Source organism: Apis dorsata, unplaced genomic scaffold (assembly GCF_000469605.1).
Source record: "Apis dorsata unplaced genomic scaffold, Apis dorsata 1.3 scaffold_390, whole genome shotgun sequence".
Classification (NCBI taxonomy): Eukaryota; Metazoa; Arthropoda; class Insecta; order Hymenoptera; family Apidae; genus Apis; species Apis dorsata.
In genome coordinates, this window is record NW_006263651.1 from 529748 (window position 1) to 547115 (window position 17368).

At 22.6% G+C, this 17368-nt stretch overlaps 6 protein-coding genes across 13 annotated transcripts in view; 3 read left to right on the forward strand and 3 right to left on the reverse strand.

The window, feature by feature from the left end:
* LOC102678726 (heat shock factor protein-like) overlaps positions 1–2325 on the forward strand; it is a 10303-nt gene extending 7978 nt beyond the window's left edge. The window contains exon 12 of the mRNA XM_031512120.1: positions 1762–2325. The gene's annotated coding sequence lies outside the window, so the exon portion shown is untranslated. The remainder of the gene's footprint in view (positions 1–1761) is intronic.
* A 2920-nt stretch (positions 2326–5245) lies between these two features.
* On the reverse strand, positions 5246–8822 carry LOC102673429 (dynein regulatory complex subunit 6-like). Of its 2 annotated transcripts, XM_006619109.2 has the most exons (7): positions 8750–8822; positions 8226–8324; positions 7638–7913; positions 6542–7552; positions 5901–6302; positions 5680–5823; positions 5246–5595 (listed from the first exon to the last, which is right to left on the reverse strand). In XM_006619109.2, the coding sequence occupies exons 2-7, from the start codon at positions 8298–8300 to the stop codon at positions 5368–5370; spliced, it is 2136 nt and encodes a 711-aa protein (XP_006619172.1). In that variant the 5' UTR covers positions 8301–8324; positions 8750–8822; the 3' UTR covers positions 5246–5367. The 2 variants fall into 2 exon arrangements, with proteins under 2 accessions (XP_006619172.1, XP_006619171.1); XM_006619108.2 differs by lacking the exon at positions 8750–8822 and having other exon boundaries at positions 8226–8563.
* On the forward strand, positions 8242–13871 carry LOC102672949 (potassium/sodium hyperpolarization-activated cyclic nucleotide-gated channel 1-like). Of its 6 annotated transcripts, XR_004150959.1 has the most exons (12): positions 8242–8324; positions 8766–8883; positions 9030–9268; positions 9330–9545; positions 9625–9787; positions 9872–10005; positions 10079–10266; positions 10335–10540; positions 10710–10919; positions 11010–11280; positions 11978–12062; positions 13483–13871. XR_004150959.1 is itself a non-coding variant. In XM_031512153.1 (11 exons), exons 2-11 carry the CDS (start codon positions 8833–8835, stop codon positions 11980–11982), a joined length of 1683 nt encoding a protein of 560 aa, XP_031368013.1. In that variant the 5' UTR covers positions 8242–8324; positions 8766–8832; the 3' UTR covers positions 11983–12106. The 6 variants fall into 6 exon arrangements, 2 of the variants coding, with proteins under 2 accessions (XP_031368013.1, XP_031368014.1); XR_422264.2 differs by lacking the exon at positions 11010–11280 and having other exon boundaries at positions 11978–12063; positions 13478–13871; XR_004150960.1 differs by lacking the exon at positions 11010–11280.
* Positions 11418–14519, reverse strand: LOC102672811. 2 transcript variants are annotated; one of them, XM_031512156.1, is made up of 3 exons: positions 14385–14519; positions 14243–14248; positions 11418–13394 (listed from the first exon to the last, which is right to left on the reverse strand). In XM_031512156.1, the coding sequence occupies exon 3, from the start codon at positions 12555–12557 to the stop codon at positions 11493–11495; it is 1065 nt and encodes a 354-aa protein (XP_031368016.1). In that variant the 5' UTR covers positions 12558–13394; positions 14243–14248; positions 14385–14519; the 3' UTR covers positions 11418–11492. The 2 variants fall into 2 exon arrangements, with proteins under 2 accessions (XP_031368016.1, XP_031368017.1); XM_031512157.1 differs by having other exon boundaries at positions 11418–12630; positions 14385–14496.
* On the forward strand, positions 14293–15249 carry LOC102672581 (ninjurin-1-like). The gene has a single exon (XM_006619100.2). The coding sequence runs from the start codon at positions 14346–14348 to the stop codon at positions 15003–15005; it is 660 nt and encodes a 219-aa protein (XP_006619163.1). The 5' UTR covers positions 14293–14345; the 3' UTR covers positions 15006–15249.
* LOC102672452 (tubulin epsilon and delta complex protein 1-like) lies at positions 15076–16920 on the reverse strand. The gene is made up of 5 exons (XM_031512155.1): positions 16446–16920; positions 16256–16340; positions 15972–16183; positions 15559–15900; positions 15076–15467 (listed from the first exon to the last, which is right to left on the reverse strand). The coding sequence occupies exons 1-5, from the start codon at positions 16563–16565 to the stop codon at positions 15120–15122; spliced, it is 1107 nt and encodes a 368-aa protein (XP_031368015.1). The 5' UTR covers positions 16566–16920; the 3' UTR covers positions 15076–15119.
* Between the last annotated feature and the right edge of the window lie 448 nt (positions 16921–17368).

Sequence of the window (17368 nt, forward strand, 5' to 3'; positions counted from 1 at the left end):
CTAACGTTTCTTATCAATTATACAATGCAAATTTAAAGTTCCTGTATTGTCAAAGAACTATTGTAATTCTATGTATTTATTGCGCCGTAGTTTTCGACAAAACTTAAACAAAAATTGCAGAAATGCAACAAAACAGGTTTAAAATTGTTAAATATACCATAGATTTCTGCGTATTTTTGTCATCTGTAATTTCTATTTTAATTTTTGATTTTATTATTTATACTAATATTAATTATTTATTATAGATTCCATCTACACAATTAATTTAAAAAAACAATATATACGAAATTCGTATTTTTTGTACTAAATTTTTTCAATAAGGAAGAATAATTGTATGTATACATGTTGAATTTAAACAAAAATTACATTGAAGTGCCCTTTATTCTTGTAGATCAAGGTATAGTGTACAAGGAAAGAATGAGAGTACCAAAAGCGAATTTTATATTTTTATAATAAAAAATCTGTATATTAACATTTTTTTAAAATGATAATTAATATTTATTTGTAGATAATGATTTATTGTATATAAATATTTATTCTTTTTCTACGTTTGTAAAATATACTTAAGTTCTGATAATAGTACAACAATTCATAAATGAATTGTTACATTAAACCCTTTGTGATTATGTTAAAATATAAGTATTTTACTATTTTGATTTTTTAAATTACAGAAAAAAATATGTTGCAAATAGATATTTGAAATGAATAGTTATCACATGTGTACTTATTATAATAAAAAGTATAACAATATATACAATATATTTTATTTTTTATATTATAAAATATATAATTGAAAGAATTTTATTTCTTATGCAAATTCACAAATATTGAATAAAAATATAATTATAATATATTTCTTTGTGTTAGCAAATATCAATAAAACTGATTATAATTGATTTGTTTATAAATAATACAACAAATACTTCTAAAATAAATATCCAAATGTCTTCATTATTTTTTGTATTACCTAAATCTATATATAATAATTTATATATTGATAAATTTTATATTTCAAAATTTAAAAATTATTTTATAATCATTTTATTTGATCTACAAGTTAATTATTTAAAAATTACTATGGATTATCAAAAAGTACGAATATATAAAATAAATAAAATATTTAAATTAATATTTATATTTAAATTTAAATTTAAATTAAATACAATTCTAATATGTTAAATTTGTTGAAAAATTTTTTCGAATTTTGAAACGAAAATACGCATTAATTATATTCTTATTATTTTTTTTAAAAATAAATAAATTGTTGTATTAGCTAACAAAATTAGTTCCATATATTTTCAGCTAATTATTTTGCAGCAATTGAACATTTCATTATATTTTATCTAATTATTTAAAAAAAAAATATTCTTTATCTTTATTCTTTATTTTAGGTTAAAATTAATCAAAAGCATAATTATAAATTATCTATATCTTTTACAATTAAGAAAAATTATTGATATTTTTATTGCATAAGTATTAGATATTGTTTTAATTCATCATTCATTCAATCAGTTATATTTTATATAAAATTTTATATATGAAAATATCTATTAAAATATTTAATCTCGAGATTTCTTTTTATTTTTTCAAGCATATTATTAGAATTTTTAATTAAGAATATTTTTAATTGAAAATATACAAATTTGAATAAAGAAGATTGAAGAATATTTGTTCATTATGCGCGAATTAAAATTGCTATTAGAATCTATAGACTTTTATATTTTTTATTAACAAATATATATAATTGTTTTTTTATTTTAGCCTTGGAGGAAAGACTGCTGAATTTTTAATTACCTTATTGGTAATATCTTCGTTTTAATTAGCATATGATGCTAATTAATCCTATAACAAGTTTAATATATGGAGGAGATGATAGAAACAATTAAAGTGCATAAAATTCCTTGAAGAAGAAAGTAAACAAGATAAAGAACCAAATGATATAAATCTAGAGATTGAAAGAAATAATTTATCTTCATATTAATAAACTATGCGGACAAAAACATATTTCATGAACTTATTAAAAAAAATATATGACATACAAAAACAATAAAAAGGAATAAAGAAGTGAAAATGCGCGCATCATATATATATATTGAGAAAATATTATAAACTTCCATTTTCATTGTTTTGTATATAATCACGCAGAATTGTTGCATTGATAAAGAGACATAGAATATTTCTTAAAAATGTTCGTCACGCGAAAAGTAACATTTTTTTATATAGTGTGTGTAATGCACAGTATTAGAATATAAATAAATTAATTCTATATTGAGCAATATGTACGTCAAAACGTACAAATATATGTATATAGAAATCTATATATATATACATCTAAAAAAAACTAATGTGTGTTAAAAGTATAAAATTTGTTTAATAATATCATTATATTTTTTAACTATTCTTTCATTATACTAAAAGTTTGAATGAAAGTAAAAAATATATTAAGATTTCAGTGTTTAAATATTAAAAACATTGTCACTGTCCTTTTGTTATGTAAAAGATTTTCTTTATTTTGAAGTTCCGCATAATTTCTTATCCTTCATTTTCTTTCTTTTTTTTTTTTTTTAAGTTTTATTTTGTGTATTAAAGATTATATGAAAATTAATTAAAAATAATATCATCAAAAATATTCCATAAAAATATCTTTAATGAAATTTGTAAATGAATTAGAAAATGAACAAGATAAAAAATATTATAAAGGATAATATAAAAATGAAAATATAAAGAAAATATTTGGAATATTTATATATTCAAGATATTTAATTAAGATTTCTTTAGATATATATTTTATTCTTGTTGTACAGAATAAGAAATTTTTTTATTATCATTTAAGATAAAATTTATATTTATTGTTTAGTTTGTGTGCAGTAAATAATTTAAACTTATAAATAATTCACTAAACACTGAAATCTTTATGCTGAATCTATAAAAGATAAATTGACAATTTTAATTTATGTATATCAGAAGATAATATAAACAGATAGTACATATAATCTTTGTCAAATTAACATTATTATTTTAATTTTAGTTGTAAGTAGGTTTTTTTTTTATATTCATTTGTCACACAAAAAAAGAATTTATATTATATTAAAAATTTATAAAAAAAATTTAGTTACATAATTTCATATACAGTGAAGTGTCAACCATACCTTTATGAATTTTTTTTTTTCTCTATTTATATCTTAAAAATAATTTCAACACATTTTCAATATACTATTTTCGTTATTAGATTTAATCTACATTTATATTACTTATCTATGTGTTAACTACTTTTATTATATAATATTAAGTGTCTATTAATTTACAATACATAAAAAGTTAAAAAAAGCTCATTGTTTAGAATATTTATCAAAACAAATTGTTATTGATCTTCTATGGGTTATTTTAAATTTTTTAATTAATTTAAAAAATCAATTATTTCGAATGATTAAATCAAATTTTAACTATTCATTTTAAAATTTTATTGTTAAATGCATATACTTTACTAATTGTTTGTATCAAATAATCATTCAATTACCCATAGAGGATCAAATTACAAGTAAGAATGTAATAAAATCAAAATAATATATACTGTACAAAAGTATAGTTGATACTACACTGCTTGTATCTAATTTTGTGATATATTAAAAAATTTTATACAAAGTAGTAGAATTGAACTGATCGCGAGTGATGTTTCGTTTATTGATTATCAATTGTGTGTTTTGCTACTAATTATAAAAAAAAAATACCAGTTATAATAGTGTTAAAAGACAGATTAAAACGTATCTAAATATGGGAAGGAAAATATTGAAGAAAAAAAATTCGCAATTTTCATTCATCTACATTTATCTGTGAATACTTAATACTATGCTCTTATTTTTGCTATATATGAAAATTGACATTTTTTTGCTGCCTCAACTAATGTTATTACATAATAAACATATATATTTAAAAAATCAACAGTAATTAATTAGAAGAATAACTTTTTAAAAACTACAATTTTAATCGAAGTTATTTTATTCAATACAAATAAATTTTTAAAAATAATGTTAAATTTATTTGTTTTAAAATAAAATTTAGATCATTGTTTACATAATTTTATTATATATCCTAGATTGAACAATTTATCCTTATATAAACATGTCACATAAATTATTCAGAGCAGCGTATCATTCGTATAATATTCGAAAAACTTTAAACAAATTTTACATTATTTAGAATTCAAAATCTTTTGTAAATTAATTAATTAAATATTGCACTTATTCAAATAACAATATTTTGATTAATTTGCTGAGAAAAATATAATTTTCTATATTAGAATAAAATATTATTTTGTTATATAATAATATCTACTCAATAAAATAGTATAGAAACTATATTATATTAATTAAATTATATTTATGTTTATTTTATAATTTTTTTAATGGCAGTATTTTAACAAAAATATTTCGATTTAAATTTTATGATATAGTATAATATAGTATAGTAATTATCCATTATGTGTTAAATTTTAATATAATAATTATTATTTTGTACTATAAATATTAATTTATATATAAAAATTTAATTAAAAATATTTGCTATTTTTTAAATTACAATTATTATTTATTCAAATTTAAGTTTAATTTAAACTTTCTGATTTAAATTTTTTGATTTAAAAATTTTTAAATTAAAAATTCTTTTGACAATATCTGAATAGATATAAAAAAATATAAATGAATTCTCAACTTACATATAAAATTTTGTACATAATTATTATTTTTATCATTTCTATATATCAATTACTATAAATAATAATAATTGTTTATGTTACATTGTATTATAAAACAGAATAAAATTTTTACAAAAATCTAAATTAATTAGTAATAGTTTAAGTAATATTATTTTCAATTATTATCTATTTAAAAATTAATGAAAAGTTATAAATTATATTTTGGCTGATTTATTGCACTTAGTTAAAATCGTATTATCATTTAATATTCTATAAATATGCTCATTTAATTAGCTTACATTTTATATTAAATATTTAATATAAAATATTATATTAAATATTCTCTTTTTGCAATATATTTAAATTGGTTTTTTTTAAAATCCTATACAAATTTTTTTATAATCGTTGTTAAATATTATATGAATTTAATATGATGCATACCAAAAATTTTTCGTATTATATATGTACAGAATTTAAAATTTCTATGCAAATATTTTAAAATATATGAAATTTCTTGCATATAATGTCAAACATCGATTAATATTTATGCAAACATTGAATAAAAAATTTTCTATTGAATTAAATCTATCACATAATTTACAGTCAGCTTTTAAAATAATACTTCAATTTTCCCTTACCCTGTCCTTAAAATGCGAAAGAAAATATTGAAGCCGTCTCTATGGTAAAGATGGTAATGATGGTAAAGGCGGAGCTGGTGGTGGTAATATTTCATTTTCCGTAGATACAACATCTGTGTGTTTATGCCAATCAACATATAGTAAATGTGACAAGCTCTGAAGACCTGCCACTGACATTCCCCGACAATAACGTGTATCTAGATAATGTAAACTTTTGCAATACAATTTAATAGAATCGAGAGTATGATCCGTGAGTTGTGAACATCCCTGTAAAAAAAGATCATTACATTCTTGTATTAAAAATATAACATATAATTATAATATATAATTAATTTTTAATTATAAAAATACCTGGATGAGAAGTCGCTTCAATCTATGTAATCTTTGTGCAAGATATGATATACCAATATCCGATATATTATAACACCGATTTAAATTTAAATATTCGATGGCTGGATTATTTTTCGATAAATAATCCAATCCAATATGTGTAATCTATAATAAAAAATAATATGATAATAAATTATATATTATGTTTTTTTTATACATTATTTGAATTATTTAATACGCACCTGTTGGCATTTACTTAAATTTAAGATTTTTAATTCTGGAAAAGCGAATGCGTGTTTTAAACTGACATCAGTAATTCTATTACAACCAGAAAGATCGAGTTCTTGAAGGCATTTGAGCCTGATTAAAGAGAAGCCAGAAAATGGATTTAACGGTTGAAATACATTTTCACAAAGATGCATAATTTCTCGTTTTCGATCAGCGTCGCGTACTATTTCTTCTTCAGCTTTTGAACGTAAACTGATTCTAAGTCTAGATTCTGTAAATTCTGGTTTATGTACAACTTGTATTTTTTCGACATACTCATGGTTACCAGTACCCATACCCGTTAAGCCAGCGTCACTGACCTCATCACAATGGCTTATTTTTAATGTTTGTAAATGTACAAGCTCCTTGAATATCATCTATAAAAGATAAACTTACTTTTATATGCATGAGCATCATCGCTGGTACAAAAATTTATGATTTACAGCGACTCTCTTAAGTTTTAGTAATTCCTGAAAGTTCAGGAAAATAATCAGCATAAAATCTATTAAAAATCTATCATTTTATCATATTTTTCGTTTTTTACAAATAACATCCTTTTCATGAAACGCATATAATATTAATATAAAATAATAATAATAAAATGATTTTCACATACCTGTATTGTCTTATCAGTAACACCGTTAAAACAATAGCTAAGTTCAAGTTGTCTTAAATTAGGGAAAGATTTGGTTATGCATTCAATTGATTCTTCATGAAGATGCAAAGCATTTGCTGATAATATTCGCATATTTTCTTTTCTTGTTGTTTCTTCTATAAGATCATTTTTTTCTGATGAATTAAAATTAATATTTTCAGAATCAATATTTTGTTCTATATTATTGTCATCTATATTATAACCAGAACAAAGACCATGAGTAATACAATCACCGGTAAGTAATTCATCTTCCGAAATATCGAGTTCTTGTAATTTTTTTAATAATTTAATATATTTTATACCAATATCAGTTACAGCACGACATCGTTTTATTCTGAGCGTTTCCAATTTTGTTAAGTTTTTACAAATACAAAGTAAACTAGCATCTGTGATACGTACGCAGAAACTAATATCAAGAATTTTCAAATAAGTTTGATATTGTGTTAATCCTTTAATACCTTCTATAGTTAATTGATAACAACTTTGTAACATTAGAGATTCCAATTTTAGATCTTGTAAAGCTGACAAAGTAGCTAAAGCATTTCCATCAATCAAAGTATAACCAAAATTTAAATGTTTCAATTTATGTGCTTGTTGCTTAAGATATTGTAATGTATTTAAAAAAGTTAAAATTGATTTTGAAGCCTCAGAAAAACTGATATTTTGAGGGTAAAATTTTTTATACAATCCATAATGAAAAGATATTTGACAGCCTATGAGGCTTAAAGATTCCAAATTTGGACAAATAGCAACTAGTCTATTAAAAAGAGCATCACTTAGAAAACGATTATAATCAAGACTAAGTTCTTGAACATTTTTAAATGTTTCTGAGAGTTGTTTTATATCATTTTCATCTTCTAGAAGCCTACCAGACATTAGACATTCTCTACAAGCATTAATACGTAATACTTTTAAAGACTTACAGCATTTAAAAATTTCTACAAGTGTTTTTTCACTTAAATCACAACATAACTGAAAATTAATAATAATTATAAAATTAAAAACAATTTTCTTATATATTTTAATATAATAATATTAATAATTAAATTAATTTTACCAATACTAGACTTTTCATATGAGGTCCATATTGATCCCAAATAGGCATATTCCTTTTTAATTCTATTTCTTTAAAAACAAAGTGATAAAATGGTCTTGTAGAATGTTGTAAAAGTTCTATCACTTCATTTAAATTATCTGCATGTGGTCGACCAAGTACTAATTCTTCTTGATCCAAAAATTTCATGGCAAGAGATGCTTCATGCCATGTTTGATTAACTAATCCTGCTGACATTCTATCAGATGTAGACAAATATGATAGTATATGTATAATTACCTAAAATTAAAATAGACTTAATCAATAAAAATATATATAATTTATATTTACCTGAAAGGAATAAATATATGAAACAATTTGAAATTATTTTCTACAAAATATATTGTTATTATCACAAAAACTTATATTTAAATTTTTATTAAATTAAATTAAATTATAATTGTTAATTATTTTTTTAAATAAATGTTTTCAGGTTATAATTATTTATTTTCTGAAAATTTATATATTTATAATGTAAAGAAAAAAATATAAATAAAAAAATGATTTAAATAAAAATAAGATTCAAATTAAATGTAGATAATAAAGACTTACATCTATAGGCAATTGAAAATTATCCATATCTAACATATTACTCATACGAGTTTTGCCGTCAGACATGATCGCCATAATAAAAATTGTTAATAAAAAATCGTAAGTATTTCGTTCCAATAAATGGTATATCTTATAGGATATTAATTTATGATTTTATACTAAATATTCGTATAACAATCAAATCATTGCTCAAATGTATTACAGTTGTTTTACGATAGTCACGTGCTTTTCGCTCATATTAAAATCACGCTATAAATATAATAGTTCTGATTTGCTATATAATACATAATAGTTATCACAAAACTGATTAATTATATTTCATTTTTAATATTCTTACTTCAATACTATCATGTACTGCTTGATTTATCTTATCTAAAACTTAATGTAGAAGTAAATAATATTTTTCTATTTATTTTTATAAATGTATATATATTCTGATAATTTTTGAACATAATATTTAAAAAAAATAATTTTTTTTACACATCCATTAATTAGTTTTAATAAATAAATAATTATATATATATATATATATATATATAGAAATCATTTCTCTTCGACAACTTATATCTACTGATCAGCTGATCTGTCAAAACAACAAACCAGCTGGATGGATTTAATGGCTTTTGTCCCCCATTTTACGGAAGTGCCAATTTTCGAGGTAAATTGAAACTCTACTTAATGAAATTCATATAATTTTATAATATTTAATTATTCATTATAGTTTTATCAATATTATAATATTTAAAATTATAAAAATAAATATTTAAATTCAATGAAAAATCAATTTAATTTTATATTATATAGCATGTTCCAGTTACAGAGCATATCTGTGAACAACCGAAAGAAGAAGATGAGATAATGGCTATTAGAAAAGGAAATCGGATTTTGGATAAGTTGAGTCGTTGGTTTATGAGACAACGTGTTTTACATAAAAAGCATCCTTTAACTCGCTGGTGTGTCAAAAGTACAACTGCAGTTAATTATGAAATTTCGAGACACCTCAAATCACATCCTTATATGATACATCCTTTTAGTTCATTCAGGTTAATTTTAAAATATATCCTTTCAATTATTTTTATAATTAAACTATTTTAATTTTTATAGAATTGTTTGGGATTCAATAATGATTATATTCACATTTGTGGCTCTTCTGATCACTCCAATAATCATCACATTTTATTTTGATGAACTCTTTACCTATTTTGTGATTAACGATATAATAAATATAGTCTTTTTATGTGATATTATCATGTGGTTCTTCACGGGTTATTATGATTATCAAACGAAACTTACTGTTCTTGATCCTATGATTGTAGCACGGTACTTTAATCATTAAATGGTGATTTTGATAGAACGATATTATAAATTATCAATAATCGATATTTTTATTTTTATGCAGGAAATATTTGCAAAGTTATTTCCTAATAGATTTTTTGCCCATATTACCCATAGGAATCTTCATTTTTATTGTACCTAATTCAATATGGTACTGTGCTACATTAAATATGATGAAATTATTAAGAATTCGCAATATTCTTGCTTGTTCTAAAAGACTTCGCGACGTTAGTTATTTTTTTAATTGATTATAAAATTATGACAAAATTATAAAATAATTGCAAATATTTTGAATATTTTTATAATTTTAGGTATACAGAATATATTTTCAATTACATAAAATTTTGGATACGTGCGTGGTTATTATAATATGTATTCACTGGGCTGCTTGTCTAGAATATTATGTTCCTCTATCTGTATATGTTTTAGGCACTTTAAGTAATGAGTTAGTATTTATATTCTATCATATTTATTTCTTCAATAATGAATTCTAAATTTATATTCTTGGATCTATTTAGGTCTTGGATCAATTCATCGTATTTTCAAAACAGGGAAACAACAGCAAAGAAATATCTAATGTGCTTGCATCGTTCGCTTATCGCCTTTTCTCGTTCTTGCCATTTTTTAGATATGAAAACGACAGAAGATATTATATTAAATATGATCTTAATGATAGTTGGATGTTTTGGTGCCATATTTTTATTAAGTAAGTATTTCTTTATTGTATGCTATCGTTATAATAGTATATTATACAAATAATAATCTTTTTTATAGCGCAATTCTCACAATTAATAACAACGTTTCATATAACAATTAAACATAATTTGAGGCTGATAGCACAGTTGTTAGAATATATGCGATACAAAGAGCTTCCATCTGCTTTACAACTTCGTTTATTAACATTTTATCATTATCGCAATAAAATAGGTTTCGAAAGAAATCAGAAAATCATACAGGAAGTTTCACCTTATTTGCGGGAGGTTCATTTCATCAATTTTTCCTATAATTATAATAGAAAATGCAATTATTTGAAATTATTAGCTTCTTTAATATATAATTATATGAAATATAAGAAACTAGTAATTTTTTACGTAAAAATAGATAGCAAAACATTATTGTATGTTTTAATAATGAAAATCTTCTTTCTAGGAAATCATTTTGCATAATTATTTGAAATTCGTTAAAAACGTAGAATTATTTAAGCATCTACCAAAACATATAATAGTACAGTTAACAGGTGCATTACAATCCGAAATCTATATAGCTGGTGATGAAATAGTTAAAGCTGGCACCCGTGGCGAAGCTTTGTATTTCATTTCTTCTGGAACAGTAGCTGTTTACAATTCTGCAGGAAAAGAAGTATGTAATGTTACCATTATCATAGTTTCATCAACTTTTTTTTTATGAAAGATAAAAAATATATTTTCTTTTTCATAATGAAATATAAAGATTTGTCATTTGGAAGATGAAAGTTATTTTGGTGAAATTGCCTTGGTAATGGATACCGAGCATAGAATAGCAACTATAGTTGCGGTGGAAACTTGTGAAATATACGTGTTATATCGCCACGATTTCCGAAGATTTATAGCACCATATCCTGATCTCTTAAACCGTTTGCAAAATATTGCTCTTGAAAATTTGAATCAAAGTCTTCTTATAGATTCAGAGAATTTAGAAATCTTTTTCATGCCGCAATATGTTAATATAAGTACTATACAACGTAAAAAATTATAAATTTAAAATAATATACTTTAAAAATTTAATATTCATTAAATGGTTGAAAAATTAAAATTAAAAATAAAATTTTCAAATTCAGATTAAAATTTAAAGTTGTTTAAAATTAAAATTTGAGTTCGTTACATTAAGATTTGAAATAAAATATTTGTTATAATTTTATTACTATTTTACAATTTAAAATTTAATTTGTATAATCTAACTGCGATAAATTTTCCGTTTGTATGGATTCTTATATGATTGTTGATAAACTGACATAAGTCTCCAATGTTCCGGAAATTCACCATCTCTATATCTATTAACAATACTAAAAGGAGGAACCAAAGAATCGATACAAAAAGATTTTTTAGTAAAAAGAGTCTTTGGTCTTGGTATCGTTAATTTACTTTCATCTTTTTGATTATTTTCAGTATCCAATGTTAATCCAATAGCAGATCTAATCAATCTAGGATCAATATTTTTTTTATTGCAGGCAACACATTTCCTAAACATTTCTCTTTTTGCTTGTTCTTCGATTTTATTCTTCTTCAATATATTCACATTCAAATCCTTGCAATTACAATCATAACATTTTACATTTTTATTGTTTTCTTCTTTATTTTTGTAACAATAATTTGAATCTTCTTGTAATTTGCATTGATTTTGATAGGATGTAGAACTTTTCTCGTTCTTTTCTGTTTCAGAATAAACAGAAGCTTTAGAAGTAGAACTATGCTGAACAAGAGTAAATATGGCTGGCGCGACTCCACCTTTTGAACCATCAATATGAGTAGGTTTAGGTGTTTCGTAAATCGGATTTATTGGAGTTTCCCAACAAATAGCTAAATCCATTTTTGTTTTGGGCTCTTTACAACCTAAAACTGGTCTATAATATTTATTTGCATTCATACAATGATTTTTAAATTCTTGTTTACAATAGTCACAATATTTTTTCGATAAAACTTTATCAGAATATTCTTCTAATCTTACGTTCTTGAAAACAGAATCATCGACTTTATCGGGAAGAGGTTGGTGTTCTAAATTCTCTGCATGAAGCTTCTTTGCTATAGCAAATTGATCATAAACTGGTCGATTCTGTGATAGTCGTTTTGAAAGATCTTCCTTGATTTCCTTTTTTCCGAAGCACTCTGGCACATGTTTATTTAAAGAAGATATTCTTAAATTTCCCGAAATATATCGTGGCTGACAGCATTCGTGAGATTCGTTACTTTCTGAATGAACTAATTTTCCCGGGCAATGAGTGCAACATTTTTGAGCCTTCATATTTATCAGTCTTCATTTCCTTATATTTTTTGTAAATAAATTAAAGTCCGTAGAAAATACGAATAGCTGTTAACTTTTTAGAGAAAAGTTTAATTCTAATAGATGATAAAAATAATAATATTGGAAAAAGCTTATAAATTTTATATCTATGATTATATATACTTAACTCGACTAAGAATACATCCGATCTTAAAATTAACGAGAATGATTGTTTGCTTGACAACGGAATAGCTCAATAACTAAGATATTCTACATAGTTATATATAAAGAATCAGTTTTAGCCCAAATAATATCAGAATTATAAATATCTTGGAAATGAATCTTTAAATTGAAGATATTTTACAATAAACAAATTATTTAACTTTATTATCTAATTACGATCTCTAGACATGAAACTATTTAACTATTTTAAATTTAGAATGTCTCAACAATCTAACTATATTACTTAGAATAAAGTACTCTTAGAATAAAGATCATATATTTAAATTGTTTTCAAATGACAAAATAAAATGTCTTGGATTATAATATATAATAATAGCATTTGGAAAACTTCCTGATATTATCTATAATTTTTCATATTGTTATATCATGAACATGAATGTATTTGTAATAGATTGATTACACTTCGCATCATAATCACCAATAATGTTGAGGAAATATGATGAACCGGTTTTATAATACAATTTTCTTAGAATTCAATATTACTCAGGATTACAAATTTGGAACTTTACCGTTTATTTCCAAGTACATCGAATATTACATTATTCGAATAAAATTAGTGAAGATAAAGATCTGCGAATTTTTTATGTACATTTTTTAAATAATATTTATCGAGAACTGAAAAAATAAAATTTATATCATTATTTATAAAAATTTGTTTTGATTTTGATAATAATCTTGTTTTTTTATTGATTTGGCAGATTTACATATTATTTATAGTTACGTATCGATCATTGGAATAATGCCATTCCCCTTCTACTGCGAAAACCTTGACATAAAATATTAGAGCGCGTCTTTAAATATTTCTGAACGCAGTTGCTCATAATATGTAAATCCTAAATCATTTCTTTTTACAATTTCTTATTAAATTAAAAAATAAATATATTAACGAAAACTTGAAATAAATATTAAATATATAAGGAATTCACAATAGATTTTGTAAAAGAATATTAAATAAAGATTTTAAAAAAGAAAGTAATTTCTATTTTTATTTATAACAAAGTGGACTGCCATAATGTAAAAAAATATTACTATTGTGCTACTAAAATGATTAATTTCAACAAATGTAGTCTTGAGATAAATGGTAAATCCAAGGGAAGCATGACGTTTGCATGAATCATCTAATTCTTATTGAATAAATGCAGTGTTGCATTCTTAAAACCTTTCAGTTAAGTAAATCGGTTTCAGTTAAACGTTATTATAATTATTACGTTAATCATAATTATTTTACAATCGTAAAATATAATTATAATATAAAAAAGTACAAAAAAACACACATAAAATATAAAAAACGTGGTGTATTGTTAAAATTCATGGTGTTAAGATTCAATAAAAGTGAATAATATAAATTTTTTCTTTCTACATATTAAAGTAATGAACAGAAAGAAAGCAAAAAAAAAAATTTTTTATGAAACTTAAATGTGTGCAAGAAATTATTTTCAAAATATGTCTTTCGCTATACTTACTGTTATCTGAAAAATATTGAAAATATATATAATGGTTAAATAATAATATAAATGATTAAATATGTAATATTATTTAAAATAAGAATTTGGAATTAATTAAATTATGGCTCAACAAAACGATAAAAATGATGAAATTATTTACATGGATGAAATTGGTGATGAAATACCAGAATCATTAGCTTCTAAATCATTGGAAATGACTGTTGGAGTACGTTCTGGTGCTATGATTGAAACTGACATTACGAATAATCCACGACCGACTACGGGTCCAGAAATCAACAATCATAAATTAGCTAATTCTTCTATATTTGATTATCGAAGTACAGATAATGGTCTTTTATCAAGTGAACCGGGAATATCAGAAAATCCAAGAACTCCATTTTTTCCGCGATCACCTCTTCAACCGATACCTGACGTGAATATCTATCAACACAAAAAGACGCTTGCTCAAGGAATGATGGATTTGGCTCTTTTGTCTGCCAATGCGAATCAATTGCGTTATGTTTTACAAACCGATGGGGGTCATCAATATTATTATCCTTCATTGGTACTAATAGGTTCCAGCTTATTATTGCAAATTGCAGTAGGAATAGGATTGATATGGAATAGCAAGTATAATATTAAAGACGATGCTCAAATGTGTAAAGCTGATCGGACTAATAATTGGACAGTGATTGGTATATTCTTAGTGACAATTTTTAATGTTTTCATCTCGTCATTTGGCGTTGTTGATCAAGTGTCGACAGTATCTATACAAACTTAAATTTGTTACTGAAATAATGTTATGAATTAATGAGCAATTATGACATTTTATATTTTAAATAATATACTTGAATAATCATAAAAGAAGATATGGATATTTTTTTAATTATGAAAATTAAACTTGCACACAATAGGGAATTGATTGTAAAATTTTTTCCAGTTTCTTAAAAAGCATCTCTTTCTTTTTAGCTATATTTTCTGTCTTTTCATTCAATTCGGTAGAAATTTCCATTAACCATTTTTCTATTTCTGTATTACTATCTTCTATCTGAACTTTTAATAAACGCGAAATGCATTTACGTTCACAGTTTAGAAAATTCATAGGTTTCTCTTTAGATGATAATGTTTCTAATTTTTCTTGAATTATACAACATAATAAGGAAATGAACTTCGAAACTTCATTCCAATCCATATCTTCTAAATTGACATTTTGTAACTTATTGTGTTCTTGTATTACTGTTATCTGTAATTTTTATTTATCACTATTTTATTATATTTTATAAAATGAGATATTTGAATATTATATTAATATTAATAATATTTCTATTACTTACCATCCATTCAAAAAATATATGTTCTTTCTTCATCCATTTTATATGTATATTTAATAAATTAGCAATAGTGGATAATTCTTTTATATGTTTTTTATCTTCATTAGATAGAACATCTTTATTAATTGTTGAAATACGTTTTATTAGTGCTGCTTCTGATACACTTAGATGTGGCAGTCCACAAATTTTATTGCTTGCAGCATGAATTTTACTTACTAATTTAGTCCTCTCAGAAATCAATTCAGATATCTCTTTTATATTATAATTTACTTTACCATTTAAGTACAATACATTGTTAATTTGTGCAATGATCGATTCTGGTATATAACATTCTGTTTCTTTTTTCTAAAAGATAAATAAATTATATATATTTTTTAATTGCTACTTTTGTTTCATTTATATTTAAAATTAATTACTTCTAAGTTATTTGAGTATGAAAATTCTCTTGCTAATATGCTATTAGAAAGATTTATCTGAATGATAATATTCAAAATATTTTGTGTTCCAAGAAGCCATGCAAATGCTAATAATAGTGCTCTGCTATTTTTATTTTGTTCAGTTAGAGCATAAAACTCTATTGCTGGATATTGTAAATATGCAAAGTATAATTTAGTAGCCCATATTATATCTAAAATAAGATTAACTTATTAAGTATCTTTTAATACTTAATAAAAAGATTTGAAAAATCAACAAAATTTACCATATTGTTCAAAATTAGTTTCAATTTGTTTCTCTTTCACAGCATAATAACTTAAAATATTTAATATTTTCCAAAATATTTTGTCCTAATACAAAAAAATTGTAAATTAAAAATAGTTATTTTATAAATATTTTAAAATATATAAATTTATATTATATAAAGGTTATGCGATATTGTACGTAACACTCACGATATTTTCATCCATGCCATTGAATTTTGCTTGTCTAAAATACTCAGGTTTCATCATAACATTAATTGACAAATTTAAATGCTGACATAATAGAGATAAAACATTTTTTATATCGGACATTATTATGTTTTAAATCGAATGTCATGCACACAAATTTCAACTTATCTGATTCCATACACGTTTTTTTTAAATTATATACTGTCAAATCAATGAATAAACTATTGAGGAATTAATCAACTGACTTAATTTTCAAATAAATTTATCATCAATAAAAACTATTTTAGTATAGAAGTTTAATAATATTTAAAATTATACTATTAAGTTTTATCTAAGAGTTTTTATCTAAGAATCCTTTAAAATTTATAATATTTATTACTATTCTTCAAAATAGTACTATTTAAATTATAAAACCAATTGACGGATATTAAAATTTTCTACAAACAAAGAAAACGGTCACTTTAATAGCCTGAACTACCTGAACTTTTCTAGAGAACTTTTCTCTCAATTCTAACAATATCTGACGATTTTATTATTTAAGTGTATTATAACTACATAAATGACAATAATAACAATGGAGATATTTCTGTTCAGGTAAAAATCCAGCTTTCTTTTAAATTAAAGAAACCGTTTGTATCGATCTATTTCTATAAATTATACAATTTATGTATAATGAATATGTATAAATATATACAAAATGTTTGTTTAATTCTCAATAATAGATTTATATAAATATAACTAACAATATAAAATAGTATAATATAATTTAAATTATTTTTTATAAATAATACGATAGTCTATAAATAAATTTTATATTAATTTTTGTATAATGATAATATACATAATGAATATTTTTAAATTGATATTAAAATTTAAAAAAAATAAATATTTTTATTATAAGAGATTTATAAAGAAAACAAAAAATA